At 40.9% G+C, this 16,609-nt stretch overlaps 2 protein-coding genes across 2 annotated transcripts; one reads left to right on the top strand and one right to left on the bottom strand.

The window, feature by feature from the left end:
- Positions 1–223: 223 nt before the first annotated feature.
- LOC306974929 (adenylate cyclase type 3-like) lies at positions 224–9,035 on the bottom strand (the record flags this gene model as incomplete). The annotated part of the gene is made up of 20 exons (XM_079572332.1): positions 224–421; positions 501–625; positions 700–826; positions 894–1,010; positions 1,091–1,237; positions 2,099–2,257; positions 2,340–2,415; positions 2,498–2,763; positions 3,536–3,652; positions 3,864–3,951; positions 4,054–4,215; positions 4,298–4,380; positions 4,542–4,646; positions 4,713–4,872; positions 4,937–5,095; positions 5,400–5,527; positions 5,608–5,719; positions 5,807–5,946; positions 6,582–6,731; positions 8,349–9,035. 20 exons carry the CDS (start codon positions 9,033–9,035, stop codon positions 239–241), a joined length of 3,291 nt encoding a protein of 1,096 aa, XP_079428458.1. The 3' UTR covers positions 224–238.
- Positions 9,036–12,845: 3,810 nt separating this feature from the next.
- Positions 12,846–16,306, top strand: LOC306974850 (alpha-N-acetylgalactosaminidase-like). The gene is made up of 9 exons (XM_079572241.1): positions 12,846–12,974; positions 13,516–13,666; positions 13,748–13,888; positions 14,414–14,625; positions 14,841–14,935; positions 15,008–15,169; positions 15,398–15,595; positions 15,674–15,814; positions 15,897–16,306. Exons 2-9 carry the CDS (start codon positions 13,518–13,520, stop codon positions 16,092–16,094), a joined length of 1,296 nt encoding a protein of 431 aa, XP_079428367.1. The 5' UTR covers positions 12,846–12,974; positions 13,516–13,517; the 3' UTR covers positions 16,095–16,306.
- Positions 16,307–16,609: the final 303 nt, after the last annotated feature.

Below are 16,609 nucleotides of genomic sequence, written 5' to 3'. Positions count from 1 at the left end.
ATTTCTCCCAGTTTGGCTTTGGTCCAGTGAAACAATAAATATATATATATGCTGTATGCTGTAATATATATATGCTGTACAAGTTTATTTATGTTTGCAAAAATGGGAAATGATCCACAAGCTGTAAACCTATACAAATATGTCAGACTTATAATAGGCCTTTTTCCTGTCTACTGTCATGTCATAAGTTGAATATATGTTTTAAATCAACTTGTTATAGTATGTTGTTATGATAAAATCAAGAAACATCCACCACTTGATGAGGTAGAGCAGCAGGGACTGGAGCATTGGTTTGTGCCGGCTTGTCTCTGCCTTTCATGAAGAAAGTAAGTAATTCGCCTTTCCCTTTGACATATATAGATCCTCTTCGTATAAACCGAAAATCATATTCTTTAAGTACTTTATAACAATCTTCCACCACCTAAGACAGGAAAAAAATAAATAAACATGTGATTTATAAGGACAGGAATGTAAATTATATACTTGTATTTACTCTGTACCTGGACGTTTCCCATTACTCCAGTGGACTCCATTCTGCTTGCTACATTCACAGTGTTCCCCCATATGTCATAGTGAGGTTTGCGTGCTCCAATCACACCAGCTAGCACTCCACCTTTATTCAAACCTATAACATGTAAACATACAAATTGGAGCTTATTTGCACTTCTCACGGCTTCTACACATACTAAATAAGCTGACCTATTCGAAGCATAAAGTTATTAAAAGACTGTTTGTTAAGGTTGTTGAGTGTGACTTTCATAGCCAGAGCAAATTCAGCCAGGTCAGCCAGGTGTTGCCATCGATGAATCAATAAGGGTTCTTCAGCCTGGGAAGCAGTTTTACTGTTAATATTTAATTGTGTGCCATGGATTACCTTTTAAAGTTGTACACACCTTGTGATTGTTGTATCCGCTTGAGATACTTTCTGTAGTTAGGCCTGAAGCTGCCATGTAGGTACTGCCAATGGTCTTTATCTTGGTTATACAGCGAAATTCTTCTCTGTCTAACAACTAGAAAACCATACGCAACATAAACTCTAGTCGAGAAAACAAACATAAAAAACACATCAATAACAGATGACATGACCTACACTATCAAAGTCTGAGATGATCTCGTTGAGAATCCGGAGGCACTCAAGACCTCCGTTGTTAATGCTTTCTTCTGTGTAGAAATCAGAAAAGTTGGGAATAGAAGCAAACATCACACCGATTTCTTCGTAGGACTGGCTGTACAGCTCCTAGACGCAAAATAAGGACTTTAAAACTCCATGACACTATCTACTTACTAATACTATATAATGCAGTAGTTCTCGTGACCAAAAATGGGTGGCAGAACCATTTTCAAGGTTCAAGATTCAAGATTTTTTATTTTTTAGAAATTATATTTCTCTCATTCTTGATTGTGATTTCAGAGTGTCATGAGCATTCAATAAATTGTTTCAATAGTCAATCTTATTTATGATCATTGCTTGAATCAACATATGTTTGTGAAGGAACGCTGTTAAAACAGGGCCAATCAAAGTTCAAATTGTTTTCAAAAAATACTGAAATTACTATTTTAATTTGGGTCATAGCTTGTAGGGTGAAAATAGGTCCAGAAACCTGTCCAAATGAGAAATAAAATGCAGCATATGAAAGGAGTGACAAGTAATTGCAAATATGGCCACAAGGGGACACTGTTTTGAAAAGAGGAGTATGGGGTGTATTCATGCAAGCTGATTATCTTTTTTAAACAGTGACGCATTGTCAGAGATGTTGTGCTGAAGTCCCAGACTCACTTGGACTAATAAGCCAAGGACTTGAACTTTTATCGCTTTTATTGACAAGCTGATAGTTTTAAGGTCAAACGTCACTAAATGCTATCAGAATTCATAGGATCCGCTGAGCCAGAAAAATGGAAAGAAAAACTCCTCATAAATGGCCTGAACTTTATTTTAATGGCTCAGACTTGGACTCACATCCTTGTACCTGGACTTGCAAATTGATGACTTGAACCTCGATTTACACAAGTAAGAGTGAGTTGGACTTGAAAAGAGTTCACATGTGTTGACTACACGATGTTGTGTATAACTTCAACATATCAGCATAATCATACGTACATCATCTCTCTTCTTGGTGCCAAGAAAGTGTTTAGCTACATGCTCTGGCAGCATGTTTGTGACCAGTGCTTCATTCCAACGTCTCATTTCAGAAACTTTCTCCTTTTGCTCATGAATGCCAATTTTCCAGAGGAACAGCCTCCTCGACTGATGCTCCAACTGCACAAAACAGCAAAACTCACAATCCTTGCACTGTGATTTTTAGTCAAAATACCAATCTAATACTCTTCAATGGACTTACATGACGGGCAAAAAAGTAAAAGCCGATCATCATAACAATTATCATCATAGTCATAAGGTACTTGGATGGCACTGTTCTGTAATAAACATGAACAGAAACACTGAAACAGCACTGGAGAAAGCGTAATATCAAAATATAATTTTCAGATTATTTATTACCTGTAGCTTCCAAACTCTATGGAATCATAAAGATCGTAAAGGCCGCTCCAGCTGTAGATGTTCACAGCACCTGTAGCTGTAACAACCACTACCATGAGGCCCAGTTTGATCAAGTGGCTGACCTGCACTAACATCGCTGTGGCAACAAGTGACATGACGGCCATGAAACTGTAGTGTTTGGGATTTTTTGCACAGTCTGTCACCGCTTGCACCGTCATACCAGTTGAACTGTTGGAAAGGCGGAGTGACGGAGGAGTACAGCTGAGCTAAAACATCAAAAGAGAATATACATGGTGAGTCAAAAAGAGAAATGGTTTTGTGGCTTCTTATTGTGAAATGCATATGGCAGATGTTCGTGTTTTTCTAAAAGTTACTTACCGTTTAATGAGATACGTAATTGATCGGATAAGTATTCATTTAAAAATGACATCAGAGAAGTGGCAATTTTTTAAGAAAAGTAGAAAAACATGCAATTATGACGTTTCAATAGCATGGCAGCAGGTATGGAAATTCAACCTAATTTTATGTACATTCTGCCCCCATGTTTATTCTGGTGAAAATATAGTCTAACCATATGCACTTTAATTGAAAAGACGAGCATTTTGCCTGTGAGTGATTTCCATTTGTACAGAGACCTTTCTGTGTGGAGTAAAAACACGCACTATAGGCCAGAATGAAAGGATGGAAATTAACAGATAAATACACAAACAAACTGAAGTAAATTCAATGATCTCCAGCTCTGGTTTGGACTGAAAAGCAACAGCGTGTATAACAGACTGCTCCTGCGGGATCAAGACAAATGAGCCAGCAGGCAGTGAGACAGACAACTAATGGAGTCTGCAGGGAGCAGGTACTCAAACTCTTAGAAGACACTGATTGCTTCATGAGGACAAAGTGGAAACATGCAGATGGAAAATAAGATTAGGACAGTATAACAGGGATAGAAGCTTTGCCAATTGCTATTTGGAAGGAACTGTAACTAACCCATCATAGTCATAATATATTTGCAGCTTCGTAAGTAACTATCTACAAACTTACCATATCAGCAATCACAGTCATGGTCAGAACAAATATGGCTGCCATGGCCCATGTGTTCCTGGCCCAGCGCGTTCGATCAATCCACAACGAGAAGGACACTAGCCGCTTTGAGAACATCTGTGGCACACAAACAACACCCTTAGGCACATCATCAATAAAACGTGTACAAACTTCTGACTTAATCTAGTCTTTCCTATTATTTCCATGTAGGTTTGGCAATATGCATATACTGTAGCTAGTAACTTCCTGTGAGGTAATACTCTGGGTCTATTGGAGTCCATGTTGTATCTCTCTAACAACGTTTAGGCTGGTTTGGTTGTGCGCTCACCCTGGGAAACACAGCAGCCAAGGAGCAGATGGTGAGGATGAGCAATAAAACCTCTCCAACGGCAAAAGTTATATAGTTTACGCTCAACCTGAAACGAGAGTACATAGGCAATCAACATGAGCGTTGTTGTTTTTTTTTTGCCAATTACATTTTTTCCCCCTCAGTTTAAAACCATGTTGCACAAACTCACATTGGATCTGTAAAAATCTGCATGGCCGTAATGAAGAAAAGCACAATGGCGCAGCAGGTGAAAGCCGCACCGCTCCTCTTCTCCTTTTCTGACGAGTAGTGCTCCTCCAGCTGCCCGTCCACAAACCGCAGCGACAGAGGGTTGATCTTGTTTTCTTTCATTCTTTTAAAAAAAGAACCAGACATTTTTAGCTGTGAGTGTTTTTTTGTTGTTGTTGTTTTTATATTTGCACGGTCATTCATACATTTGCTGCGTTTCTCTTTCCAGGAGCTCCTGCTGCAGACGCCTGTTGATAACTTGCTCCTCAATGAACTTAACCCTCTGAGACTGTCAGTGAAGGAAATAGCAATAGCAACACATTTTGTCAACACAACATCATAAAATAAATGATATCAGGTGACAGCAGTAGAGAAGACCTAACTGTCCGTGTTCATTGTAGTAACTAAACATTTTAGATTCTCTGCTTGAACACAGCGTTGAATGCGTACCTCATGCTTTGTTTCAGCCATTGCCTGGGGGGATGCTGTTGTCCCATTGCTTGATGTAGTGTTAATCAACTGGTTTGAATTTTGGTTTGACAGGGTTCCTGGTTTCTGGAAGTAAGAAAAGGTGCGTTTAAAGATTATTATGCGGTTATAAAACATACTTTAAGCACTTACATTTCCATTAAGGCCATGTACTTTATCCTTTGGCACAATGACCAGGTAAGTTTCAATGCCTTTTTCCAGCAGGTACTCGCACCTCTCACCACCATTACCAGGCTCCAGTTCAAACTCTCCTTGCAAACTGTCCTTAGTGCTCTGGGATATGTGCACTCTCCTGTTTGAACAGAAACACTGTCAATATTTTATGTTTTTATTGAAAAGGAGCATAGTTTTCTTACCCAGGAATACCCCCAGACTCCATCTTATTGGCCACAGTGACATCAGTGGACCAGACATCAAACTGCCAGCGCTTCTGCCCCAGTACTCCTCCCAGAACAATGCCAGTGTGGACTCCAACTCGCATGTCCACATCGGTTTTAGTCTTCTCTCGCACATACCTAAAAAAAAAAGTTGCATATAAAGAGGGATATGAATATTTCCTAAAACCACCATGTTTCCATAACTATAATAAGAAACTGTTGGTTTTACATAGAGATTTTCTGGAGGGTCAAAGACAATTTACTGTATTATTCATTCACCCCACACCGAGATAGACTGACAGAGGCGAGGCTGCCAATCAGCACCATCGGCCCCTGCGACCTCCTCCAACCGCTAATCTCTAACCACATTCATACAGGCAGTGGGTGAAGTGTCTAGCCCGAACCGAAATGCTACTAATGTTTTCTTGCAGTACAAACTTACGATATAGCCTCGACCATGGATAGGCCCATATTGATAGAGCAGGCGGCATGGTCCTCCCTGAAGTCCGGAAGACCACAGATGCAGTAATAACAGTCGCCAAGGATCTTAATCCTTAACTGGTGATGTTGCTAATAGACAAACAAGCAATTACTTCGAAAAGTCAAGTCAAGTCATCTGCGAGAAAAAGACAACAAACAGAGAAACTTACTGCAGCTAGATTATCAAAGCGAGCAAACAACTGGTTAAGAAGCTTAACAAGTTCTTGAGCACTGCAGGTGGAGGAAAGTTGGGTGAAGCCTACAATATCAGCAAACAGGATACTGAAACATAAATGTGACGAAAAAAGTGTTATCTGTTCAATTCATATCAATATGATCAAGCTTCATTGGTAAAAGTGTGGGTCTGACCTGACGTTTTCATGGCGGTACATGTACATGGTGTTAAACTGCTGCTGCTGCTGCACCTCCTTCTGATCGGCCTGGTTCTTCATGCCCTGTAGCATCTCATCAGCGATGTGTTTAGGCAAGATAGACAATAACAAGTCCTCCTGCACAAGGCACAGAGCAACACAGCTGTCAAAACGAAAAAGTACTCATCCAAACTGCCAGTGATGTGACTACGTGTGCATGAAAAGGGAGGCGGGAGACAGTAACTGAATGGTGACAAAAACAATGTTGTCATGTGTGTTCTGACAGCTTCTCCCAAGGGCTGTGTGAATCTTCAAAGGCATGGTGATATGCCATGAACCCTGACACACGGGATGCGTATTGCAATGTGCACTCAATAGAAACAGGGGAATGCACAAGAATATATTTCTGAATACACATTATAATCAGTGCATCTTATTGTTCAGCTCATGGTTCTGAACATAATAATAATAATAATAATAATAATAATAATAATAATAATAATAATAATAATAATAATAATAATAATAATAAAAAGTAATAATAAAAAAAATAATAATAATAACCTTACAATTGTGAATGATATCTATTTGCAATAAAGCTCTTTATTGCATTGCATCCCCCCATGTAAGTGACTAAGATTGTGCAGGGAAAACAGGTCCCTGAGGTTGACACAGCGGAAAACAACAAACACTCCAACCACCCCATTAGTGTGACATTAAAGCAAACACACTTCTCATTAGGAGTTAGTGGGACATAGTGATCCTGACTGTACCTGTTGCATGCTCTGTTCTTCCAGCGTGAGTTTGATCTCCAGTGATTGGCGTGCCTCCTGAAAAGCTGTCCTGTACTTCCTGTCTGCCATGTAGTATGACATCACCCCCACTGTGGCTGCACATAGGTACAGCATTACATCAGCGAGAAGCTACAAGGAGAAAAGGACAAATTACAGTTCACATTTGTAATTGAATAATCCGTAAAATTAACAAAATACTGCTAGAGTAGCCTAACACATTATCCAACATCATCATTTTCCAATTTAGTCCCAAATTGGGCCGAAAACCTTTGACACATGTAGTTTAGTCAAAGAGGATTACACAGGGAGACAACTAATCTATTCATAACTGGAAAGCAGCAACTCCTCCGCTAAACAAATATTGTTAAGTCGGATGCCGTTTTGTAATAAATGTGTAATGAAATGTTTATACCTAGAATCAATATAAAATCTTCTGATGCACAGTAGAAATGGTCTCTACTTATATAGCACTTTTATCCAGCCCTGACCCTGACCAGACAGAGGCATCCAGAATAAGTTTGCAGACCATAAAGGAGTTTTAAGTTGTGTGCAATATTTCTCTGGAAGGGCAAACACTGGACGTTGTGTACCCCTGTTTTATGGCCGTATTGTTTCTAGTAGGGGAAACGGGCTGGTTGTCACACTTTTTTTTTTAGTAGCCTACATCAAAACAACATCCACACATAGGCCTACATTAAAGCGTAAACCCTTCTTGGCTTGAAGTGGGCCTCTCTTCCTTTTATTGACAAGAAAATCGACAATGTGCCCCATGTGCAGGGCAGCTTGTCACAATGACTGGGGTTGGTTGTCACTATTCCGCCTTTGGAAGCTAAGCAGGGAAGGGCCTGGTTGGTGCTTGGATGGGAGAACGTTTGGTAACACCCAGAAGCCTGACGAATGTAGTGAGTGAGTGAGTGATTGGTGGTGGTTGGAGGGGCCGCTGGCGCAGAATGGTTGCCTCACTTCCGTCAGTCTACCCCAGGACAGCTGTGGCTACAATTGTTGCTTACCACCACCAAGTATGGAGTGAATGAATAATGCAATGTAAAGCGTCTTTGAGTGTCCAGAAAAGCGCTATATGAAACCAATGCATTATTATTATTGTCAGTAATGGTGTTTTTGCTGTTTAACCTGATGTTCAGTAACAATGTAAAGTCAAAGCAATGTGACCACAAACCCGTGTGACAAACAGCCCCAGATTTCCTACTCGATGGTGTTTTAATATATTGTTAACAATAAATGCATAGCCTACATTAGTATTAATTTCGTCGACTAAAATATTTAGTCTTAAATTTAGTCAAAGTGATATTTTTGACGACTAAAATTGGACTAAAACTAAATTCAACGTTCCTCATGAGACAAAAACAATGACTAAAATGTCCAGATATTTTAGTCGACTAAAATATGACTAAATAAAAATGAAAAGGAGAGACCAAAATCATCCAAACTTCTATTGACAGTCTGAAAGTGCCTCATATCATGTACATTCACTGCCAAATGAACAGGTTTGAGCTTTATTCATGTGGAGCAGCTCCATGAAGTCGAGGACCTGGATTAAATATGATTATAATGAATATTAGAAATGCAAAGTCGACTAAAACTAGACTAAAATTTAAAGGTTTTTTAGACTAAATCTCGACTAAAATTAAATTACATTTTAGTCAAAAGACTAAAACTAAAACTAAAATAATATATGTTGTCAAAATTAACACTGGCCTACATTGTATGTAGGCTACATGTATTTACCTGTCTGACCAGCATTGGCCCATCCAGGTTCTCGTCAAACCTCTGGGCCACAGTGACCCCCTGCACCAGCACATGGACCCCACAGGAGAGGGCACCGAGCAGGAGCAGCGGCACGAGTTTCAGGGGCAGGGTTAGAAAGGTCGAGAAGATGAAGAAGGCCTGCCACCCCACAGAGTTACTGGCATGATGCGCCAGCTCATAGTTCAACCCCATGTAACACAGGACGTGCACACTGATCATTAGCCACAGTACGTATGGCACTGCCCCACGTAAAACAGGTGATGCGGGAAGCTTTTGAAAGTAACACAAGACATAAAGCACTATGTCAGCGCCTAAACCCACCGCTGCGACCACTATCATCGCCACTTTGTCCCGCGTGAACACCACAGCGCACATGATGATGATGAAGCTGTTAAAGAGCGCAGCAAACATGACCAAAACCAGCAGACTTTTCTGTCTCTGCCGGCGGAAGTAGCTTTGGTAAAGTCTCTCCAACGAGTCTGGCGCAAAGGTGAGACGCACGGAGCGCGGGACGCAGCAGCGGCCGCAGCAGTACTCGGACACCGTGACCCCTCCACTCTGACCCCGGCCACGTTCATGCGGGTCCACGGGAATCTGGCCTGAATACTCCGCAGAGGACTCCAAAGATTGGCCCCTGTGCGCGGTTTGGACCCGGTTCTCTGCCATTGTGCCTTCAAGTAAGTAATCCTCCTTTGCAAGGCTGTAATACTGCTTTACAACACTTAGTAAGAAATTAATTCCTCTTGTGGTCCATCTTCAAAAATGTGACATTTTCCCAAAAAAAAAAAAAAAAAAGGTGCAGCGTTTTTAGCACTTCCACTATACTGGCTATTACATTTTAAAATATCAAAAACATGCAGAGCGGGGTTTCAACTAAAAGGTGCTGTTTCCAATTCTCCAAAATCGTCTTCCAAAAATATAGGCCCATACCTACAGCCTTACATCAACCATTTACTGAAATATTTGTACAATTGCATCAGTATAATCAACATGCATCTCTCCTGTCTCTTGGTGTTATGGCTCAGCTCTCCTCCCACTCCTCCCCTGTCTCTCCTGTCTCTGTTACTGTTGCTAAGATGAAGCCAGAAGTAACCTTGCACTCACATCTTGGGAAAAGTGGCAGGAGGTGAGAGGACATACAGTAGTGTCAGAACTACTTACTGCAAACACATTTTATTCAGCAAGGCGGGCAGCGTACAGCGATCGGAAACATATGCCGTCACATATAATACAGGTTACAGCCAAAATTAAGACACTTTTTGGTATTACTGTAATAACATGAAACATTTGAGAAGTCGTCTTTACAATGTACAATGTTGGGACAATTAAATTAGGAAGAGAGGAATGTATTAAAGTGTGAGAAGATAAAAAACACATAAGTTGAAGGTGCTATACCTGACTTTTCTTTGTAGTAGTAGTGGAACCAATTTAGTTTTGTCCACCTTTAGCATATTGTAAACTCAGACTAATTTCAAAACATTTGAATATCAATTTCACAAACTCTCAGGCAAGTTTTCTAGCATTTCTGTGACAATGACCCTGAAGAGTGACCTGCAAGTTGTGAAATGTGCCAATAATCCCATCCCTGTGAAGAATTGGGGTATTACTAATATGTTAGTAAAACTACAACTAGCATATTAACTGTGGCTTCCTCTTTCATTGTTTGTAATATATAATTTAAAAAAAAATCAGGTATAGGGCCTTTAATGCATAAACAGAAGCTACAGTATAAATTTGAATTCACGTTTTTTGTGTTAGGACCTTTGGTATATTTTGAACAGTTGTTATCAAACAGGGCTCCAGACTAACCTTTTGGTTTGTTCGCACTTGGGCATCACATTTTTTTTTTAATTTTGGGGCATCAGGACATAATTTAAAAAGCATCCTCAAAACAGGTTTCAATTCCAATACTTGAACAGTACATTACAATAACCGTGTAAGCTGTTTGCTTAGAGTACAAATAATTTGAAAATGAGCTTAGTAGAAAAAATAAAGCCTGCAGTATTATTTTAGGCTGTATCTACTCAGAAGACACAAAACTACACTTAGCTCTAGTTACATGTTTAGTTTTTAGGTGTCAGTCTGGAGCCCGGTTAAATCATTGCAATCATTCATTCAATCATTGCACACAGGCAAATCAATGCCACTCCACATGAAGCTAAAGCAAAATGATCTGCGCACGTGTCAGGCCATTCAGTTTTCATGGTTATTCTCTGCTCGTGCCGATAGTGATCTCCCTAACATGCCAGACAGAGTACTTCCCAAAGCCAGAGTGATAGCTACCAGCACTCCCACAGTCCCGAGTTTCCCCAGAGCTGCTGTACCCATCACTGCCACTCCCAACGCTCCAGCTCCAATCGGCGCTGCTGCCGCGGTTACCGTTTCCATGCCAATTTCTTTAATTAGCACCGGTCCAGTGAGAAGTCCCTGGCGGAGATTCATCTTCTTGTTGAATGGGCTTTTTGGGGCACCCAGAACATATGCCCCCAAGGAAACAAGGATGACTGTAGTGAGCTCTGACATCCCCATGAGAGGAGAATTGAAAACTTTTGTGGCTGCAATTACTCCAACAGCAACTGATGCAATTGTTGTTAAAAATGACTGTCTGGAGTTATACGCATCTTTAGCTGCGACACTAGCAGCTCCGAGTGACACCGCTGCAACTGAGGTGACTCCTAACATCCCTCCAGTGCTGCTTCTCGTCCCAAAATTGAACATGTTCTGCCCAACGACTCTCAGCGCTACCACTGACGCGATAGAAGTCACAATCGCTATTTTTCCAGCCATCTCTGTTCCCACTCCAACCATGGCCACTGTCCCCAGGCCTGCACCTAGTATGGCCGGTGACAGAAAGGCCACCCAAAGGACAGATTGTAGCATAATTACCACTTCTGCTTCAGAGTTATCATCCACTTTGACTGCCCCTAACCCTACGCCAAACCCAAGCATTCCCACTACGACTGAATAGAAGAAGATCCTCTCCAGTAATTTGCAGTCGATTTGGCTTTGGGCTTTTGGCAGCATTCTTTCAGTCAAGGCTCTCCGAAGAGCGCATAGAAAAGAGATGGTCACTCCAGTTAGGAAAAGTCCAAATATGATTCCCATTCTACCATAGTAGATGCTGACATAGAGGGTGACAAATATTATCAGTAGTGCTTGTGTCAACTGATTTACATTCGAGTAGAAAAATACCGCAGCCACTAGAATCAACTGTGCAATGACGTACATCCCCAGTGGAAGAAATCCCATCAATACTCCAGTGATGGTAGCTCCCGATATTAAAGATGCCGCTGTTGCCACTGCAGTAAGCCATGGTTTATCAAATCCAACATGGTTTAGCAGTTTCATCACCTCGGCTGCAAGGAGAAACCCGCTTCCCAAAGAAATTAGCATTGATGTGCATAGTAGGCAGGAGGTGATGACCGCGACTCCAGTCGAACCAGCTCGAGCGGCAGCTTGAACAGCAATAGGGAGGAGTATGGGGTCTTCACTCAGTCCTGGCTCCAGGGCAAATGAGACGGCTTCTGCAAAGGCAAACCCTGCAGCTGTGCCTCTAAGAACTGGCCCCAGCAAACCAGAGACACCTAGAAGAGAATTGGGGGAGAAAAATAAAAGATATTTCGATGTATAATAGGTTGTGTACATAAAGTTCATAGACTGAAACGATATAAGCATTTGTTTGTTTTGACTGTGGAATAGTGAATATACTGAAAGGCATTGTGCTGACAGCCGTGTGCATGTTCTAACACACACGGCTGTCACTTTAAGGGAAAGTGAAAGTTGTCGAACAGCTCCTTTGAGTAACTTAAAACTAGGAATAACATGTTCACCTCACAGAATAACAAATGCTCCATGGTCAATTTCACAAAAGGGAACTCCTGCGTGACACCTGCTTCACACAGCAATCTATGCTGAAGTCTATAACATTTCCACAGTCAATATGATAGTTAGACTACCACAGTCACTATGATAATGCCAGTTCAAAACTTTGAAAATAGCCAAGTGATTTAACCACAGCTTTACTAATAGCATATAGCCTAGACATGCTATTGATCTATTAAGCATGTTTTAATAACCTTACCTCCTATGTTCTCCATTGGACCTCACTGAACTTGCTTCCTTATGCTTGAAGTTAAGCTCCACCCTTTCCTGTTCAGCGAATGAATGCTAAAAATAATCAGGCAGGAGTTTTTGAATTTTTTGCAAAATAGTGGCACTAGTTTGATTTTTAATTGTCTCATACTAGGATGTTAATCTTACAGATTTCTAAAAGGTAAGCCCACTGCATTAGGCAAAACTTAAAATTGCATCACTTTTTTTTCGTTTTAATGTTGCATTTGCATTTGTTAAACAAACAAATTACACAGCGTACCCGTTCATGTCATTTTGCTCAAAAAATCGATGTTTATGATTAATTTAAAAAAAAAAGTTCTAAACTTCCGGGTTCACAGTCAGCTGAAAGTGACGCTGCGTCATATGATCGCTGCTTCCTATAAACAGCGCACGGACCGGCTTTTTATTTATTTCTCCTTTTTCGCGCTGCGAGTGTCTGAAGAGGAGGATTAAACACACTTTCAGCGGAGTGAATGTCCTAGCACGAAATCAGTGAGTATAACTTGTTTTTTTTCTACAGTTTTTCTCATCTTTACCGCCAAATGGATGAACATTGCAAGATTAGAGATTCTCCAGCCTGCCTCATTCAAAATTGACATGAACTTAGCTTGGTATAAAATCAGATCTCTGTATTAGACTCCACTGGCTAAAGTGAGAAGTGAGAGTGAAAGAGAACCACTCAAAATGTAAATATACCAGCGTTTGCTTAAGCTTGTGTTACTGGATAGTATCAATTGCCCTTGATCATTAAGCCCATATTGATTTTACATTTATATCCTAGACAATCTTGTAATGTTGCTACTTGATTTTATTATAGTCAATTGTGTATTGAGTAATAATTACAGTATGTATTCGTCCAAGACTGTGTGTGCATGAACAGTCAAACCTTGCCAGAGCAGTCATGAGACAGCGTAGGTGTGTTTAGAAAAAGTCACCTGGCAGGTTATGGGAAGAAAACACCTGCCTCATAATTTCAATTGCCAAAGTTACAGTAATGCACAGTTGCGTAATACATTTCTGATTACATTGACAGGAATGTATGGTGCTGTGATCTTTTTGGCATGTGCCCTCTATACATCAGCCCTTGATAATGGCCAAATGTTGACTCCCCCCATGGGCTGGTTGGCATGGGAGCGATTCCGCTGCGACATTGACTGTGTGAATGATCCTAAAAACTGCATAAGGTGGGACAACTTTTCAAACCACAGATGCACCTGTGACTTGTTTAAATTGCGGTACATGTTGTGACCATTTGTCTGTTTTAGTGAGAAACTCTTCATGGATATGGCAGACAGGCTCTCGGAGGACGGCTGGAGGGAGCTGGGATACGTCTATGTCAACATCGATGATTGCTGGTCATCGATGGACAGAGACAAGGATGGTCGACTTCAGGCTGACCCAAAGAGGTATCGGCGAGCGACATATTGCGCAATACTAAATGCGCCTATTTAGTTATCTACTTCACAATACATTTACCCATAAGTCATAAAACTCAATGTGACAGTCATGAAAATAGACTGCAGGCATCAGCAGAATCAGCCGCAAGGTAAAGGAACTGTCATAAATACAAAGACAAAAACGGCAAACAATCTGGCTGTGGCTCTTGTTCTGAAACTATTTCCACTTCCCTTTATTGATTCTACAAGGAAGAAATGTGCTTACGGAGGCTGTTTCCAAAGATGGCTTACAGTGGAAAGAACAAAAAGAAGCATATGGATATTGGGGAAACATCTGTGGGTGCTATAATGTCCAAAACACCTGAGAGGGAAAGAACTCAGATAGTCAACCTTTGATATACTATAAAACTGGATCAATAGTGACACATTAGATTGTCTCTTTTTTTTACAATTTATTTTTGGAACAGTTTTTGTAATAATGTATATTGACTTAATTGTACATTGATGTAATCTTTATTGGTCTGATTTCCTCAGGTTTCCAAGCGGAATCAAAAAGTTGGCCCAGTATATACATGACAGAGGGCTTAAGCTGGGGATCTATGGAGACATGGGCACTCACACCTGTGGAGGATACCCCGGGACTCCAGTGGAAAAAATTGAACTAGATGCTCAGACGTTTGCAGACTGGGAAGTGGATATGTTCAAGTATGATGGCTGCTATTCTAATGCTACAGAGCAGGAGAAAGGTAAGGGTAGGGTGGGGGTAATTACTGTAAACTTCTTCAACACAGTACACTCCATCAAATTGTGTGTAGAAAAATGATGATCAAAGACCTCAGTGTATTTGTGATATTGTGGTATATTTTAAGTCCTGTTGCATTGTTTTTTTTTTTATCTTGATATGATATTTTTTGTTACGTGCCATTTGATTTGCTTTCTAACTTTCATTTCCTTCACATAGGTTATCCGCTCATGTCAAAAGCTCTAAATGCAACTGGTCGCCCCATTGCTTACTCCTGCAGCTGGCCCGCTTATCAGGGTGGCCTGCCTCCCAAGGTCAGCAGTGGTAACATGCACCTCCTCATCATTTGTCTCAAAAAACTAAATAACCCTTTGTATTATTTTCAGGTAAACTACACACAGTTGGGCGAGATCTGCAACTTGTGGCGCAACTACGGCGACATCCAGGACTCGTGGGACAGTGTCTTGGCGATTGTGGATTGGTTCTTTGAAAACCAGGACGTTTTAATCCCTGCGGCGGCTCCTGGAAGATGGAATGACCCTGATATGGTGAGAAATGTTCTTGTTGCCTGGTTTGTGTTTAATATTACTGGGTAAATCAACATGGAATAAAAACTGGCACAAAGTTCAAAGTCTTCTTTATCAACAGAAATAAAATAAGATGATTTCTTTTGTCTGTAGTTTTGATTTTGACATCAAGAGTATTGTGCATGCAAGCCCTTGTACAAAACTTTACAGATTAGAGACTTGACTTGATGCCTATATTGTCCTTTACAGTTGATTGTGGGAGACTTTGGCCTCAGCATGGAGCAGTCCCGCTCTCAGATGGCTCTGTGGGCTGTAATGGCCGCTCCTCTGTTTATGTCCAATGACCTGCGCACCATCAGCAGTGGCGCCCGAGCCGTGCTGCAGAACAAAATGATCATCAACATCAGCCAGGACCCACTGGGCATTCAGGGGAGACGCATTCTGAAGGTGTGTATGCCCCCCCCCCCCAGCTTTGAGGCATTATGAGTATGATTGGATATTAACATGAGACATTTACTGCACTAGGAAAAGAGCGGTGTCCAAATCTTCTGGCGTCCTCTCTCAGAAAATGCCAGTGCCTTGTTGTTTTTCAGCCGGCGCACTGACATGCCTTATCGCTACAAGACATCACTCAGCAAACTCAATTACACTACAGGCAGTTACAAGGTTAGTCTGTCAATGACCGTTAAGATTACCACTTTTTATCGCGTTGCATATCTGTGTATTGAATGTCTCTCTTGTCCCGCAGGTCACCGATGTCTACACGTACAAGACGACAGTGCTGAAGGACTCCACTGAGTTTGTGGTGTCACTGAATCCCTCCGGCGTCGTCATGTGGTACGTGTCAGCACCTGCGAAACTCAACTCGCGTCTCGTCTTTAGAGGTGGTCATGCTCCAGCCTTGACCGATGAAGAAGAAAGAAATTACATACCAGCATTTCTCTAACCCTATGAAAGCTGCAAAATCTCAGTGGCAATTTGACCGAGTCTAGGATCAAAGCGAAATATGAAGAAATCTCAGGGATTTGTGAAACATCCCACTTCTCCAATTTTATTGTTGTCTTTTAATTCTGCACACTCAGCATTTTTTACCTTTTTTAATGAATTGTAATACGCCATTCTGATTTTATTTAGCATTTTATACTGTCATATATTAATAATCATATTGTTTGTAAATAATGAAAGCTAAAACTGTTTCTGGTTTTTCAATAAACAAAATCTTAATTGGGAATATTTACTTTTTTGGAAGTTATGGGTTGAACATGGCAACGTTGTATTAAACACTGTATTAAAAGTCGACAACCTCACAGGCTGATACACCAAATTAACTGTTAACTATATTGATTCATTTTTGTAAACTTTACAACAAATGAATGCTTTCCACTCCAGTACCATTTAAAGCAGTACTAAACACTCATTCCCCTACAGAGGCCATAAGGGCCCCTGCAGGTGTCGTAGCAT

Source organism: Gobius niger (genome assembly GCF_951799975.1).
Source record: "Gobius niger genome assembly, chromosome: 15".
Taxonomy (NCBI): Eukaryota; Metazoa; Chordata; class Actinopteri; order Gobiiformes; family Gobiidae; genus Gobius; species Gobius niger.
This window is presented reverse-complemented; position numbering and strand designations above follow the sequence as displayed.

Excerpts from the sequence above, each read along its gene's own strand:
- LOC306974850 (XM_079572241.1), top strand. The coding sequence starts at position 13,518 with ATGTATGGTGCTGTGATCTTTTTGGCATGTGCCCTCTATACATCAGCC. Across the intron at positions 13,889-14,413 it reads CTTCAGGCTGACCCAAAGAG|GTTTCCAAGCGGAATCAAAA; the intron begins GTATCGGCGAGC and ends TGATTTCCTCAG. Across the intron at positions 15,596-15,673 it reads AGGGGAGACGCATTCTGAAG|GAAAAGAGCGGTGTCCAAAT; the intron begins GTGTGTATGCCC and ends TTACTGCACTAG.